Consider the following 14,553-nt stretch of genomic DNA (forward strand, 5'->3'; position numbering starts at 1 on the left):
AAAAGCTGTATATACACTGATTTCCTTCACTTTTCCAAACAAAGGTTAAATTGACAGAAAGTCAGGTGACTGTGAAATGATTACACCACATCAAGTGTTGGTCCTTGCCTCTGGATATTTAGAGCTCAAAACTGTGCTCCCTACCACAGGTGAGAAAAATGATTAATTTCTACATCCTGATGTCACTGAATGTATTTCAACAGGCAGCATTTTTTTAGGGTCACAGATAATACTGATTTTTAATTTGAAAATATTTGCTCATGCCTATCTGGCATTCAAAAGCTTCCAGGTTCTGTTCCAACATGTTCAACTTGATTCAATAATGGATGAATAGGAATATGTTGTGACTATGTTCACCCATGTTTCGAAGGTATATGAATGAAAAGCAAACCATGAACACATTTAGAGCTTCTTAAAGTTATCTGCAAGGCTCTTTCCCTAAATCTATCTAGTTAATAAGGTCGTGTCCGACACCGGGCGGATAGGTTTGTTGGGGAAGGAAGTCATACAAAAGAAGACTCTGGCTCTCTTCCTTAGCACAACGTTTAAAGCAATGTTTCAGCCATTACCTTGTTTAAAAGTTGTATAATAAAACATGACTGCGTTTACGAGTTAATTATTTTAGGATAGCAAAGATAACAAGTTCATTATTCACTTAGCTCAAGAAAAAGAAAGTTGGTTTGATTAAGATAACAACTAAATGACAAGTTGAGAAAATTAAATCATTATCCTGAGATAACAGGATAAAAAAAAAACAACAACCCTGGTTTTAGTATCTCAAATAAATACAGAAAAGCAGTTTAAAGTCCCCAAGACAAACACACTCACAAGCTTTATAATTATAATTCTCTTTCTCGCTCAGTGTAATCTCTCCCAATTTCCCATCTTGAGCAGAAGCAGGTCTAACAGCTCCAAACCAAGGAGCCGGCAGATAAACTCTGAGCTGATGGGGACTTTGGGCTGAGCACTGAGACACATCAAAGCATCTGATGCAATGCTGGACTGGGGGAAGAAACAGGGTGCTTACTGTAGTCTGGACTGGTTACACTCTCTCACTATGTGTGTGTGTGTGGATGGAACCCAGGCCCAGGGGCCTACGGGGTCTGGGGTCCTGACTCACAAAATGTTGAAAAATGAAAAACAACAAAAAATGATCATAAAGAGACACTAAATGACAACAAACATACACAAAATGACATAAAATGACTACAAAACAACCACAAAGAGATGCTAAATGACTGAAAATAGACACAAAACGACCAAAACCATACACAAACCAACTACAAAGGACACAAAATGACTACAAATACACAAAAAAACGACCACAAAGAGACATAAAATGGCTAGAATACATGCAAAATGACTACAAAGAGGCACAAAATGACCAAAAATAGATCCAAAACAACTACAATGAGATGCAAAAGGACTAAAAGTAGACTCTTTGAGTTGAGGTGTCTTTTTAGACAAGGTGGGGGGGCTCTTACTGTACATGTCTGTGCCCAGGGTCCCATTGTGTGATAATCCATCCATGGATGCAACTACATTTCATATTAAGCATGTCAACACACATGCCGTGTGTTTACAGTGATTCTGGCAGCATATTTTTACAGCTGGTGGTGTTGGAGACTAAAAATATTCGCTGCCCTAATTCAACAGAACATTACTGGGACAGAGAGTGAAGTGACATCAAGCTTCAAAAGCCAGTTGTCAGTTGTTCCTCTCTTTCTTTGCTTTCTCACTTTAATCTGCTGTTTAGTGTGCAAATGAGAAAAAAATGGGCGTCAATATGCTCTCAAATCAATACATGCACTTAAAGCTGTCGTTAAAATCAACATTGATGCTAATGGGGCACTCTGTCCTGTCCCCCCCACACACACACACACACACACACACACACACACATCATACTAGCCTTCACTCTGGACCGACTGAATAATTGAGCAACAGTAAACAGGAAGAGAAGGAAGAGAAGATCCCACCGGGAAGTGTGTGTGTGTGTGTGTGTGTGTGTGTGTGTGTGTGTGTGTGTGTGTGTTGGTAAGTAAGTGGTTGGGGGGTAGTTGCTCCACATTTGGTGTGTCATGACATGCATTCACACAGACACCGATGTTTGTGTGGTATGGATCTGTCTGTTAGCACCCTTTGCAGCGGTTGAGGACAGGAGCTGTATGAAGTTTAACTGTAGAAAGAAGTATAAGAAAGTATTATGAAATAGGATTTATTTACTTTTACAGATTTGTAACTGTTTTGAAAGGGCACCATAACTTGAGTAAAAATACACCATAAGTGAAGTAAAAATATTTAAAGGTCCTATGACATGGTGCTCTTTGGATGCTTTTATATAGACCTTAGTGGTCCTCTAATACCGTATCTGAAGTCTCTTTTATATAGACCTTAGTGGTCCTCTAATACTGTATCTGAAGTCTCTTTTATATAGACCTTAGTGGTCCCCTAATACTGTATCTGAAGTCTCTTTTATATAGACCTTAGTGGTCCCCTAATACTGTATCTGAAGTCTCTTTTATATAGACCTTAGTGGTCCTCTAATACTGTATCTGAAGTCTCTTTTATATAGACCTTAGTGGTCCCCTAATACTGTATCTGAAGTCTCTTTTATATAGACCTTAGTGGTCCCCTAATACTGTATCTGAAGTCTCTTTTATATAGACCTTAGTGGTCCCCTAATACTGTATCTGAAGTCTCTTTTATATAGACCTTAGTGGTCCCCTAATACTGTATCTGAAGTCTCTTTTATATAGACCTTAGTGGTCCCCTAATACTGTATCTGAAGTCTTTTTCCTGAAATTCAGCCTTGGTAAAGAATTACAGCCACTAGAGCCAGTCCCACAATGAGCTTTCCTTAGTATGTGCCATTTCTGTGTCCGTAGCTATTGAGGAGGAGAGGGGGGGGGGGGGCAAGGTGGAGGTTGGGGGTGTGGGAGAAAGATTTGGGATTGTATGGATGAAGGTGCTATAAAAATAATTCATACATCATCTTTACGCATGAGCCATGTGGTGATACAATTCAATACAGCACATCATATCCATTGGACCAAGTCTCTATCACAACATTCACACAACTCTGAGTTAAGCTGCGTGGCTCTGCACACAGACCTGACTCCGAGTCAGTCCAAGAACATTTTTACATAAAGATAAAAACAAATATTCAGAATTTATTCATCCATTGTCTGCTGCTTATCTGGGTCTGGGTCTGGGTGCTGGTACAGTAACACGGCAAGCAAAAAAGCCCAGATGCCCTTCTCCCTGGCTTCTTCCTCCAGCTCCTGCTGGGAGAACCTGAGGCGTTTCCAGGCCAGATGGGATATATAATCCCTCAGTGTGCTCTAGATCTGCCCAGAGGAAATCCTTCCAGTTGGATGTGTCTCCACAGACATCCAGGGGGAATCCTAATCAGACACCCAACCCCTCTTTACTGGCTCCTTCCTATGCAAAAGAGCAGCACTGTTAGTCTGGATGCCCTGCACACACACAACAACAACAAAAAAAACCTCCTCTCAGTTACTTATATTTGCGATTGGGTACTACCCAAAGCTCATGGCCTAAATCTAAAAGATAGGGCAGGGGTAGGAGGGAGTTTGCATGTCAGAAGGATGAACTCTATTTAGCAAATGAAGAGGTGGCTAACAGGAGTTTTGGATGTTTTTTTTGGATTCACTTCCCTTCCATTTTCTAACTTTTGTGGCAATTTTATCTAATTAAAAGCTACCATGTGAACGCCTACAGAATGACTCCTGTTTCGAGTTTGTTAATCACTTTTTCATGAGGCAGTCCAAGTCTTTGTTAATGGACTAACTAGAGCTTCTCACGACGCTTCACACCTCATTAAAAAAAAAAAAAAACTGAGTGAAAAAGTAGAAATAGCGGCGATCCCAAAGAGGCGTCTGTGTCACTGGAATAGTCTGCTGAAAACACACAGCCATCACAAACAGACATGCAGACTGACTGACATTCTGTATCTCGAAAGATCGCCAGCGCGAATGGACTGTTCGCATCATGAACGACAGCCAACAACAAAGCTCTGCCTCTGAAGCGCAAAACACCTCTACTTTCTCTGACTCTCATCTTGAGTGCCTGATAAGAGCTGAGAGCCCCACGGAGACATGAAGGCGTTGTGTGGGCTGCTGCAGAGAGTGGGATAAAAGCATCGAGGGTCCACACACGACACAAAAGGAAGAAAAAGAGATGACCGCATGCTGCTGGTAAACAGAGATATTTCATTCTCTTTTTTACAATGGATGAAATGGAGTTAAAGCCATGTTAGGATAAAAGTTGACAAACTTCTTATGCACAGAATGTAGTCTGATAGAAATATGACATGTACATCTGTTTTGTATCCTATTAAACGGGGATGTGTTGCTTTCAGCTCATTTGTGATCCAAAATGGTGGAGACCTAACCCATTTGCCAGGTGGCCAGAAACACAACTCCAAATGAATGATAATGTTGCTCTGGGTCTGCTGGAAGTTTGTCTTATCAACGTTATAAGGTGATAATTTGCCAGTGTTGAGTTTACAGGTTGATGTGCTTCCCCCAAGTGGCCAAAAAGTTTATATCATCATAACAGGCCAACAAGTCCACCAATCCATACAACCACATAGGTCGTTTGTTCCTACCTTCTAATACGACCCACAGGGGCATTTGTTATATTAGCCCCCATAAAAAAATAAACAAAATTATTGGTTTCTTCCTTTAAAGTGAGAAACTGAAATCTGGCAGAACACAAAGGATTAACACAGTTTTTTTCCTCTTAAATACTCTGAGCAAAATCATTACCCTGTCTATTTCAGTGAGGCTTCTATTGGCCCCCACTTGTTGCACAATACAGCCATGTGCTTTTTTGTAACCTGGATACCCCAGAATCTCGGAGAAACTGAATGATAAATCCAAAAGTACACATTTAGCCATTTAGCTCTTTGCAAATGAACTCTTACAGGCACAAAAACACAGCAGGCTCCAACTCCCGCTAATCCGACTTCAATTTAGGCATCACACACTTCTCTCTGTAGCAAATTCTTGAAAGGAACCACAGGTGATTCAGCCCCACACATTTTCCACCTGTACCAAAGATGACTAATCTGTGGCCTCCTCCGCATTAAACCTCTCCTCCTCCACAGCGAGACTGCAGTCACTGCTGCGCTGGCCTCAAACAACCCGGAACAATGGCTGCAGCTGGACAGACTGGAACCAGCACAGGTCAATCCACAGCAGCAGAGGTGACAAAGTCGGGTTATGTTTCTCTCAGCTGCACTACTTGTTGTTGTGCACAAATTAGTCAGATGTCTATTCTTTTAACAGTCAGACACATTTGTTAAAGCACATGAACTAGCCTCATTTTATTTGGACAGTGAAAACATTTAGTCCTGGGAAATCTGTGCAGAGGTAAAGCAGCTTTACTTTCTAGAGGCAACTTTTTGTTTTTCTTTTTGTAAATTCCTGGTTATGTCAATATGGCAGACCACGACCACACACACACACACACAGACGTCCCATGCCATGTTAAGCTCTTCTATTGTCCACTTTCCTGCAAAGAATTGAGGTGATACTTGTTATTGTCCGGTAACCAATATCTTTTTTTGTCCTCTCCATAATAAACAAGCAATGTTGCTTTTCCCCCTGCCAAAAGGGTAATTCAATTTAGGTCATAAAACTTTTAAAGCATAATAATGTTAGCATCAAAGTTCATTTGCTGATTGTGGAAATAGTGGTTGGACAAAATAACCAAAACTCAAGGTCACTTTACTGGCTTTCTTTCAACTGTATCACAACGGACTGAGTTTAGTTGTCACGGAAATGGATCTGTTGACATGCTGTAGCTGTTGATTTTAATCCGTTGCACTTTTAGGTCATCTGTTGTCTTAAGTTAAGCCTCAAATTTCACTCTAAATACTTGTAGTTAAGTGCTACGGATTAAATGATAACAGCCATCTGCAGAGTTTTCATAGAGATCTGTACCTTGCCAACAGATCTCTATGAAAACTCCTTTTCTTTACTATTTCTTTTTTTTTAAAGATTATTTTTTGGGGCTTTTCCCTTTAATTGAAAGTGGATGGATATGAAACGGGGAGAGAGAAATGGGAAATGACACGCAGCAAAGGGTAGCAGGCTGGATTTGAACCCTGTGCCATTGCAGGACTCAGCCAACATGGGGCAAACGCTCTTACTGGGTGAGCTGGAGGCCACCCTGTTACTATTACTATCTATGTATTTATTTGGAAACTAGCAAATTTCCCCAGATTACCCACTATGTTGCTTTATTATTATTTTATTTGCAGTGCCAGCTACGAGTGGTGACCTGATCCCAGGAAAGCAATAGAGAGGCTGCATTACTCTAAAAGTTTTCTAAACACACATTAGCCTTTTATGGCATCAAAACCAAAGACATGTATTCAAAGAGTAGTCTAAAACAGGCCTTATTTTTGTTTGTGAACATAGCTCCTGAAATCCATTTAATCTCACAACCTGGAAATGTCCAGTAAAACAGGGATTCAGTGTTGCATGGAAGTAATTCAGCCTGAGCTTTTCATCCACTGACCTTTAGTTCCAGTAGAGTGTCACAGCACTGTTTTCTTCAATAATGTTATAGAGGTAAAAATCTCTATTTTGTGTTATCTAGAAAATAATAACGTTGAATTATGTTACTACTCCTTCAGCAGGGGTGACCGGCTACTGCGTAACGAGGGAAGCAAAAGACAAACAAAAACAACAGGCAAGGTGGTTTCTGGCCGCGAGATCGGTTAAAGTGCAATCAGGTGAATCAGTGTGATAGGGGAACAACAGGAGCCTGAGGCAGGCCCAGTCCTCATCCCAGACCTCTACCCTCTCTGGTTACTCACTCCTAGATACAATCAGACACAAGCTCGGCAGGAGAATTCCACTCTGAACCAACATGAGCTATTGTTATTAGTGTATAAGAGGAAAACTTGACAAATTATATTGGTTTCTATTAACCACATGAAGCCAGAAACATAAAAAAAAAAATTCCCACAAAATGTAGCTTTTTTTTTTTTACCTTTTAACACAATTTAAAAAAATATTATGCAACTTAAATGTGCATGCATCATTTTTTTGTTTGCATCATTTTTGGTTTTCATGGCAATTTATTCTCAATTATTATGTACTAATTTATTTATCATTTTATTAGGTTTTAAAGATATATCATGTACATATGGAAACTGTATTTAGATTTCATTCACATTACACATACCATAATACACACAGGACATGTATATTATCAATATTGATCTGTTTTAATCTACTCACTACTCTTTGATCACTCCAACATCATTATAATTTGTATTTATATATTATTATATCTATCACTATCTCACTTTACTCTGGAATATTAAAAAACCTGCACTATTGGTTAAAGTGTATTTCTTGAACAAATATTATATTGACGCACATAAATAAACATGTACATACACTGCCTTTGGGTAGTGGACAGTATATTGCCTTTCTGCTAAAAAGTAAGTAAGCAAGAGATCAAGACATTTAAAAAGCAAAAGCAATATAGTGCAGAAACACAAACAAGTCAACAGCACCACAAATCGATACGGCATTTATTTATTTCAGAAACTTTAATACTGCGATCACTGCAAATGTCTTTTTCATACCTTTACATTTCACAAAGACAATGGATCCGGGATGTAAACAGTATTCCCCCCCTCCCCCGTAAAACACATGGTCCTCTTCAAATTGTGTGCTTGATCTCCTGTCGAAGTCGATTGCTTTACTGTTCAGTTTGTTCTTCCAACAGGAGGAAAGAAAATGGATCACAACAGCATTCTAAGTTGGGACTCTGAGCGTTGTGAAACCTTCCTCCCCTGCTGCAATCTCCAACCACGTAAGTTGTGCTTTACTGAAAACCAGCATCCCTACAGAACAAACATCATCCAGCCTGCTCCTGTCTGATCAGTGATGCATGAGGAGACCAAAAGGTTCAAATTCTTTGAAGTGAATAAAGTCGAGCACTTTCCTCTGTTTGTCAGGAACTGCACTGGCAGGAAAACTACGGAGAAACATCAACGACGAGATTGCACAGGAACGGATCAATTCACCCTTCTTGTTCAAAACATGTCAACACAATCCTTTTTATAAAACATTGTGCAAAGGTTCTTAAAAATAAAAAGAGATTACAAAATGGAACATTTGAACATCTGAACATTTACATTTCTCATATCCCTCGGAAAAGCACCAAAAAAACAAAGCTGAGGAAAGAAAAAAAAAAAAAAAAAAACTAAATGCACTGTAAATGAACTAAACATTCACAATGGAGTAACTGGTAGGTGGGTGTCTTTATGCCTTTGTATAAGGTGTAAAGTGGAAAACTGCATCTAACATCCAACTTTTATTCAAGATGCAAGGAAAACATCTGCACTGCACAGTTTGTCATTTGGCCATACTTAATTTGAAATACAAAAACTAGAGCACTTTCCATGTACAATAAAATACGAAATATTACCTACTAATCATCATTTAAGCATCGGCATACTGTAGTGCTCAAAACAATTTACAGTCAAAACTTCCTGGATCGGGAACATTTCTGCCTACGGAACTCACACGGTGTGTATATTTTGAGGATTTCACATTATTGGATGAGATGACTACTAGACTCCTTTTCACAACTTGTTAAGCTGTTAAAACAACCAAATGATATCACCAAGCAAAGCAAATTGAGCAATTGGACTGTTCAGTGGTGTTGTTACAATCCATGCAGACTGACGAGGGATTCTTAAAACAGAACCTACTACATCTTTTTTTGTTAAGAGTTCACTCATCTCCCTACAAAACTGCAGAGCTGAATGTCGGTTATAGTAAACATCACATTTCTTTAGGCTCGTTTGTTTATATTCTCTCTACATTCGGACCGGGTGCCGTTCTGCGCTTTATGCTGCAGGGTTTTTAAATTGCATCAGTTGAAGACGCAACTTTACTTTAAGAGATTCAAAAACTGGGAGTGTTTTTTTCATCGAAGGCTGGCAGGATAGCAGAGGACAGGGAAGGAATTAAGGCTTAAACTACATTTGTGAACAACCGTTTCAATGTACATGCTCAAGTTAGCGAGCTGAAATAACCCCAACGCGGACACCTGGTTTAGGAAATAGCTTTGTGGCTCCAGCTTGGGCTGTAAGTAGCTTTTTGATTTGCGGGAACATTTCTTCCAATACACACTAATTACAGGGGCCAGCTGCCCTGAAAAATACACTGCATGTAACTGAATGCAAAGGCACACACATACACACCGACACATTTCCAATACACTTCACACACTCTCGTCCCTGTGTCTGGAGGCTGGCCAGCCTGATTGTGTTCAGTAAAAATATTCATGTGAAACGAGAGAAAGGCTGAAGCCTCACAGCAGATTCCCTGTACAAACATTTATGAGGCAGAGTCTACAACTGAGTATGAAACGGATTAAAACGAATAAATGAGTAAGGTGACTGTGTGTGTGTGTGTGTGTGTGTGTGTGTGTGAGACCAGGTGTTTATTTTTCAGGATGAAGAAGAGCCTTTTCCCTTTCATCTGTTCCCCAGATGCTGTTTCAAAAGGCACGTCCCTGCTCTGCCTGGGAGTAAATGACCAAAATAAATGACTCTAGGCACGACTGGATAGACTGATGTACATTCACACAATGACTACAAACACTGCCACTGGTACATTATGTACTGTAGCTCCATCTTATCATGGGCATTTTATTCTAACCAAATAAGTTAGTTTTCTATGTATAACTTTCTCAAAAAGATCCTCACGCTCTCAACAAATACTGAACCTGAGGAAAACTATATATGTCTCACACACACACACACACACACACACACACACACACACACACACACACACACACACACACACACACACACACACACACACACACACACACACACACACACACACACACACACACACACTTCAGCTTTGATTGTCTCTCAAAGCTGGCTTCTGATTGTTTGTCCTAATCTGTGCTTGTGTGGCCTCCCGGTCGATGTCTGACTGGTAGTTAAAGAGGCGTGGGGAAAATACAGAGTGACTGGCAGCACATTTAATAATCATGACATTTCCACTGGTCATCACTAGAGGGCACTGTAAGCAACATGACAGCAGGCTTGGGCACCACAAAATACAACATAATACAGAATAAAAAGCATATACTGTAGTTAAGAAAGAAAGCCATTTAAATAATAGAGCTAGTGATCTTTTTCTTGAGGAACTAAACACTGATGTCAGTTGTACTGTACGAATAGAACAACTTATTTATTGGAATTATAATACAAGGAAATAAATTAACCTGGGAAAAAAAAAAAAAAGAAGTCCCCCCTCTTACTTTCCCTCCCAAAAAAATGTCTGTCATTCCTTATCAGCTGGCTCTCTGTATTCCAGACAGTGGGATGGCGAGTGGAGTCCGCTCTTCCCTGTTTTTTTTTCCTCAAAGTATGATGTCCCCTGCTCCAAGAAAGAAGATGAGAGGCTCTTGTGCAGCAGAGGCTGGTGTCTTTTAAGTGTAACAACTTTGAAAATGTCTTTTCCCAAATTGAACTTCTTCTCAGAATAAACTCTCCCCCTTTTTTTTTTTTTTTTGAGAGAGAGACAGGAGTCCTGACTTCTTCCTATTGCTTTTAAGACACATACAATTGGGATGGACCAAAGCACTCTGGATATCAGTTATGTTTAAATGGCACCACTTGCTGATGGCTTATAAATATACTCCTCTGTCAGGTGTTGGTTTGTGCTGTAGAGACAGACAGGATCCTGTAATCCCGATCCGAGTGACACAGGACAAAAAAAAATAAAATAATTAAAAACACTTTACAAATCCATATCTCCCTCCTGTTCCGAGGCAGATTGACCTGCTTCCATGTCGTCGGCTTTGAGGAGGGGAAACACTAAAGTTCCTTCCATTTACATTCGAAGGAAATGAAAACCTCTCCTGTGTCCAGTGGTCTTGAGGCTTCATATTCATTACTGTATGTGTTTGTGCTTGTTTGTAAGTGGCTGGGCTGGCAGATTTCTCGTGTACCTGTCTGACTTTGCGTGGCATTTTCAGAGACGTTTTTACTTTAAGTCACATGGATGTCCCGGCTACCCTCTGCTGTGGCGGGTTTGGTTTGGCACAAAGGACTCGAGCCACCTTTTAAGAGAAGCTGGGCAACATGAGAAAAAAAGTAATTGGAAAGAAAAAGGCCAGATATCTATTCTAGGTTGTCCCCAGAAAGAGAAGCACATCCACTTAGAAAGCATGGCTGACCTCTTGAGAAAGAAGAGGGGGAGCTTCCTCTTTGTTGGCAATTTTGCAAAAACAATTTTGGCACAGCGAGATGAGAGAAAGATCAATTCAGCAACGCTCTCGTGGTCCCATTGGAGAGTAGAGGTCAGGCCTTCATAATCTGATGAACAACATCCTTTTTTCTTGTGTCCCATCCTGAGAGGTTTAACAGTGGGGTCTGTGGAGACTGAGGCTGGTCAACAATATTACCCATGCTCGAAGCCAATGGAAGCTGGTCGGAGGGTTCAGCATCAGGCTAATTGAGTCCAACAACAAGTCTCCACTGTTCTTGTGCACAATGTCTTCCCCCTCTGCATTCAGACTGTGTGTGCTGATGTATGCATTTGTGTATATATGTGTGTGTGTGTGTGTGTGTGTGCGCGTGTGTGCGTGAGAGAGCGAGTTAAAATGTGCAAGTCGGAGTCAGTTCATGTCGATGGTGTTGAAGACCCACTCTGTGAACTTCTTGAGCTTAGCGGCAGAGGTCTGGGACTCCTCCTGCAGTCTCTGGTTGTCCTCCCACAGCCTCTTGATCTGACCCTGAAGTCTCACCTTCTCTTCACGCTCCTGTGAAAGATGGACAAAGTTAATCAATTAAACAAGTTATTGAGAAGTTAAAATTTGGAAAAAAGAATGAGTGCCTCACAAGCATAATGTAGATAAACAATAAAATCTAAAAACAAAAACACGCAAGACTCATAGACACAAACAAACACAGTTTGGTGTTTACATAAACATCCCAGTGAGTAGAACTTAAGGGCTTCGTGGGTAGATTTTATGAGTTGACATTTTGAATCCGCCAAAAGCACAACAAAACTAAATCCCTAGTTGGGTGCATGAACATAAATCTCTAGCCAGTTAAAGAACACACTGAAACTGTGTGGAGTTTTGCTCCATGCTGTCAGTCAGCTGCAAGCTCACTGCTACTGGCTTCAGGGTGGTCGAAGGAGGTGAGAGGGAAGCATATTAGTTTCCCTGGTGTCAAAATGATCTATTTCTCCTTTAAACATTACAAATGCGGACAGCTAAACGCTTTTCAATATTTCACAGACGGCTGAGAATTTACTAAGAATTGCGTGAGAAATAAATCACAACCAGACTGCAGCAACTTTGTGGGTGAAAACGCTTCGCTGTAAGGATGTCAGAGAAGTTAACAGGCCACAAAGTTGGCAACTAGCAGCTCAAATGTTTAACAGGAACAGAGGGCTACAACCTTTAGCTCTCAGTACGGTCAGCTAAGAAGGATGTGACAGGGCTACTGTGCAACACCAAAACAAGATGAATTAGAAAAATTCCTTGATGCTGCTTTTAGAAGTACAGTTTGGTGTTAAAATGGATCCATCCGGTCTGGGATCAACGTTAAAATGCTGGCACTTGTGGTATAATGATGTGAGGAATGTCTTCTTGGTACACAATGGGCAGTGTAGTACCAACTGAACATCAATAGCTAGTTAAACCTCGCTGCTGACTTTCTTCACAGTCGCAGTCTGTTATTCTTCAAACTACTTTTGGCACAATAATAGGCCACAGTCTGAAGATTCTTCCTTGAAATGTAGGGTTGGGTATCGTTCCCCCGATACCGGTGCTAAAGTGATACTTTTAAAACGGTGCCAGTGCCTAAACAGATACTTTTTAAGAAAGTTTAAAAAAGAAGGGTACTAAACAACAGCCGGCACATTAAAGAACGGCTTGTTTATTGCTAAGGCCATATGGTCAAAATTAAATGATTTAATAATAATGTAATAACTATAACTTATAACAATAACTTTCACTAGTAAATTGCTGTTTAACGACAAAAACAACCACCAGATGGGAAAAGGGTATTTTACAATAACTTTGAATGCACCACGAGGCTACCAGTTTCAAGTCAACGCACCATCTGTGTTGTTTTTCCAACATCCCGCTGTTGGAAATACAGTCACACTTTACACCGTTTAGCTGGCAGCATTTAACCATGTTTAATCCAGCTACTAGCTAGCGGTAGGCTAACGTTACCTGCTGTCGAGTGTAGTGTTAACTAGCGTCACGTGTAGCAATGCTTCGGTCGTCCGTTTCAAAGCATCAGAGAGAAGCGCAGGCCTATTGTTGGCACTGAAATGAGGCCCCAAAATCCCAGTTGCTATTCGGTCCGGTAGCTACCGGTCGTTAAGGCACCGGTGCCATATTAGCACTGGGTATCGGTACCCAATCCTATTGAAATGTGACTATAAGGGATACTTTTAGGAGTATGTGAACATAATAGTTGCATAAATGTGCGGTCAAAAAAACTGTTTGGCACTAGAGTGTTAGCCCGGATGATCACGCATCTAAAGCAAGCAACGCATCCCTTTTACACAAAGTGGAAGTACCGGAAATGTAGACACAAACTGGAAATCACCATTTGAGTCCATTAGTTTAAATGGTTTTGATAAGAATACAAGAGCAAAGTTCAAGTGTTCCAGGTGACATGAAGTAAACAATTATAGCTTGAGTGATTGCAGTGAAATCTGAGTCAGCAGTTGACAACAATAAGCAGCAGAGCGGAACCAAATCAACAGTGGCATCGCTCAGCTGCTGACTGAGTATTTTCTACTGAAGACAAAATATTTATTTCATTTATTTGACAGGGACAATGCTCATTAATTAACAGCAAAGCAACTGTAAATGAGCCAGAGTTAGCTCAGCAGGCTAATTTTCATCGGTTGTCCCTGGCCAGTTTGAAAAAGGCAACCTAATTTATTTACAACCCCTGCTCCCTGTGCCACAATCCACTGTATGCAAATCAACCATGGACTTTCATTTTTCATCCCTACTGGCACTTGAATAGAGAAGGGGAGCCAAAAAAAATAGCTTTCAGCACAACACAGAGATGAGGTTGTAAACATGCAGATAAAAGTTCTTGATAGACAAAAAATAAATAAATATCATGCATATGTATATGTGCATATGTTTGTGTGTGTTCTCTCCCACCTTCTTCAGGTCCTCCTGGAGCATCTTCACCATGGCCTCCAGCTTGGTCACCTTCCTCTCCAGCCCTATGTGACCCTCACTGTGGAGAACAAAGAAACGCGTACAGTAGTTGGCCTTGTTAATACACTCAATAATAGAGAACAGATCATTTTATTCAATTATGACCTCAAGACTCTCTGCAGAACCATCAGTAAACATGGTTTAGACTACAGTATGTGCCCTCGACCACACTACCCATTGGTTTGCAGTTTATTCTCTACATTCATTCACTGTACCTGTATAGTAGTTGCTGTTCAACCTGTATTTTCTGTACAATCTGCTCAC

General features: G+C 40.4%; 1 protein-coding gene across 2 annotated transcripts in view; it reads right to left on the reverse strand.

Annotated features, from left to right (window-relative positions):
* Positions 1-10,044: 10,044 nt before the first annotated feature.
* The window catches only part of sipa1l1 (signal-induced proliferation-associated 1 like 1), an 88,896-nt gene continuing 84,387 nt past the window's right edge, over positions 10,045-14,553 (reverse strand). For both annotated transcript variants that reach the window (XM_028605059.1, XM_028605058.1), the window contains 2 exons: positions 14,230-14,308; positions 10,045-11,847 (listed from right to left, as the gene is read on the reverse strand). In XM_028605059.1, the coding sequence (XP_028460860.1) occupies positions 11,704-11,847; positions 14,230-14,308 (223 nt within the window). In that variant the 3' untranslated portion in view covers positions 10,045-11,703. The remainder of the gene's footprint in view (positions 11,848-14,229; positions 14,309-14,553) is intronic.

Source organism: Perca flavescens, chromosome 18 (assembly GCF_004354835.1).
Source record: "Perca flavescens isolate YP-PL-M2 chromosome 18, PFLA_1.0, whole genome shotgun sequence".
NCBI lineage: Eukaryota > Metazoa > Chordata > Actinopteri > Perciformes > Percidae > Perca > Perca flavescens.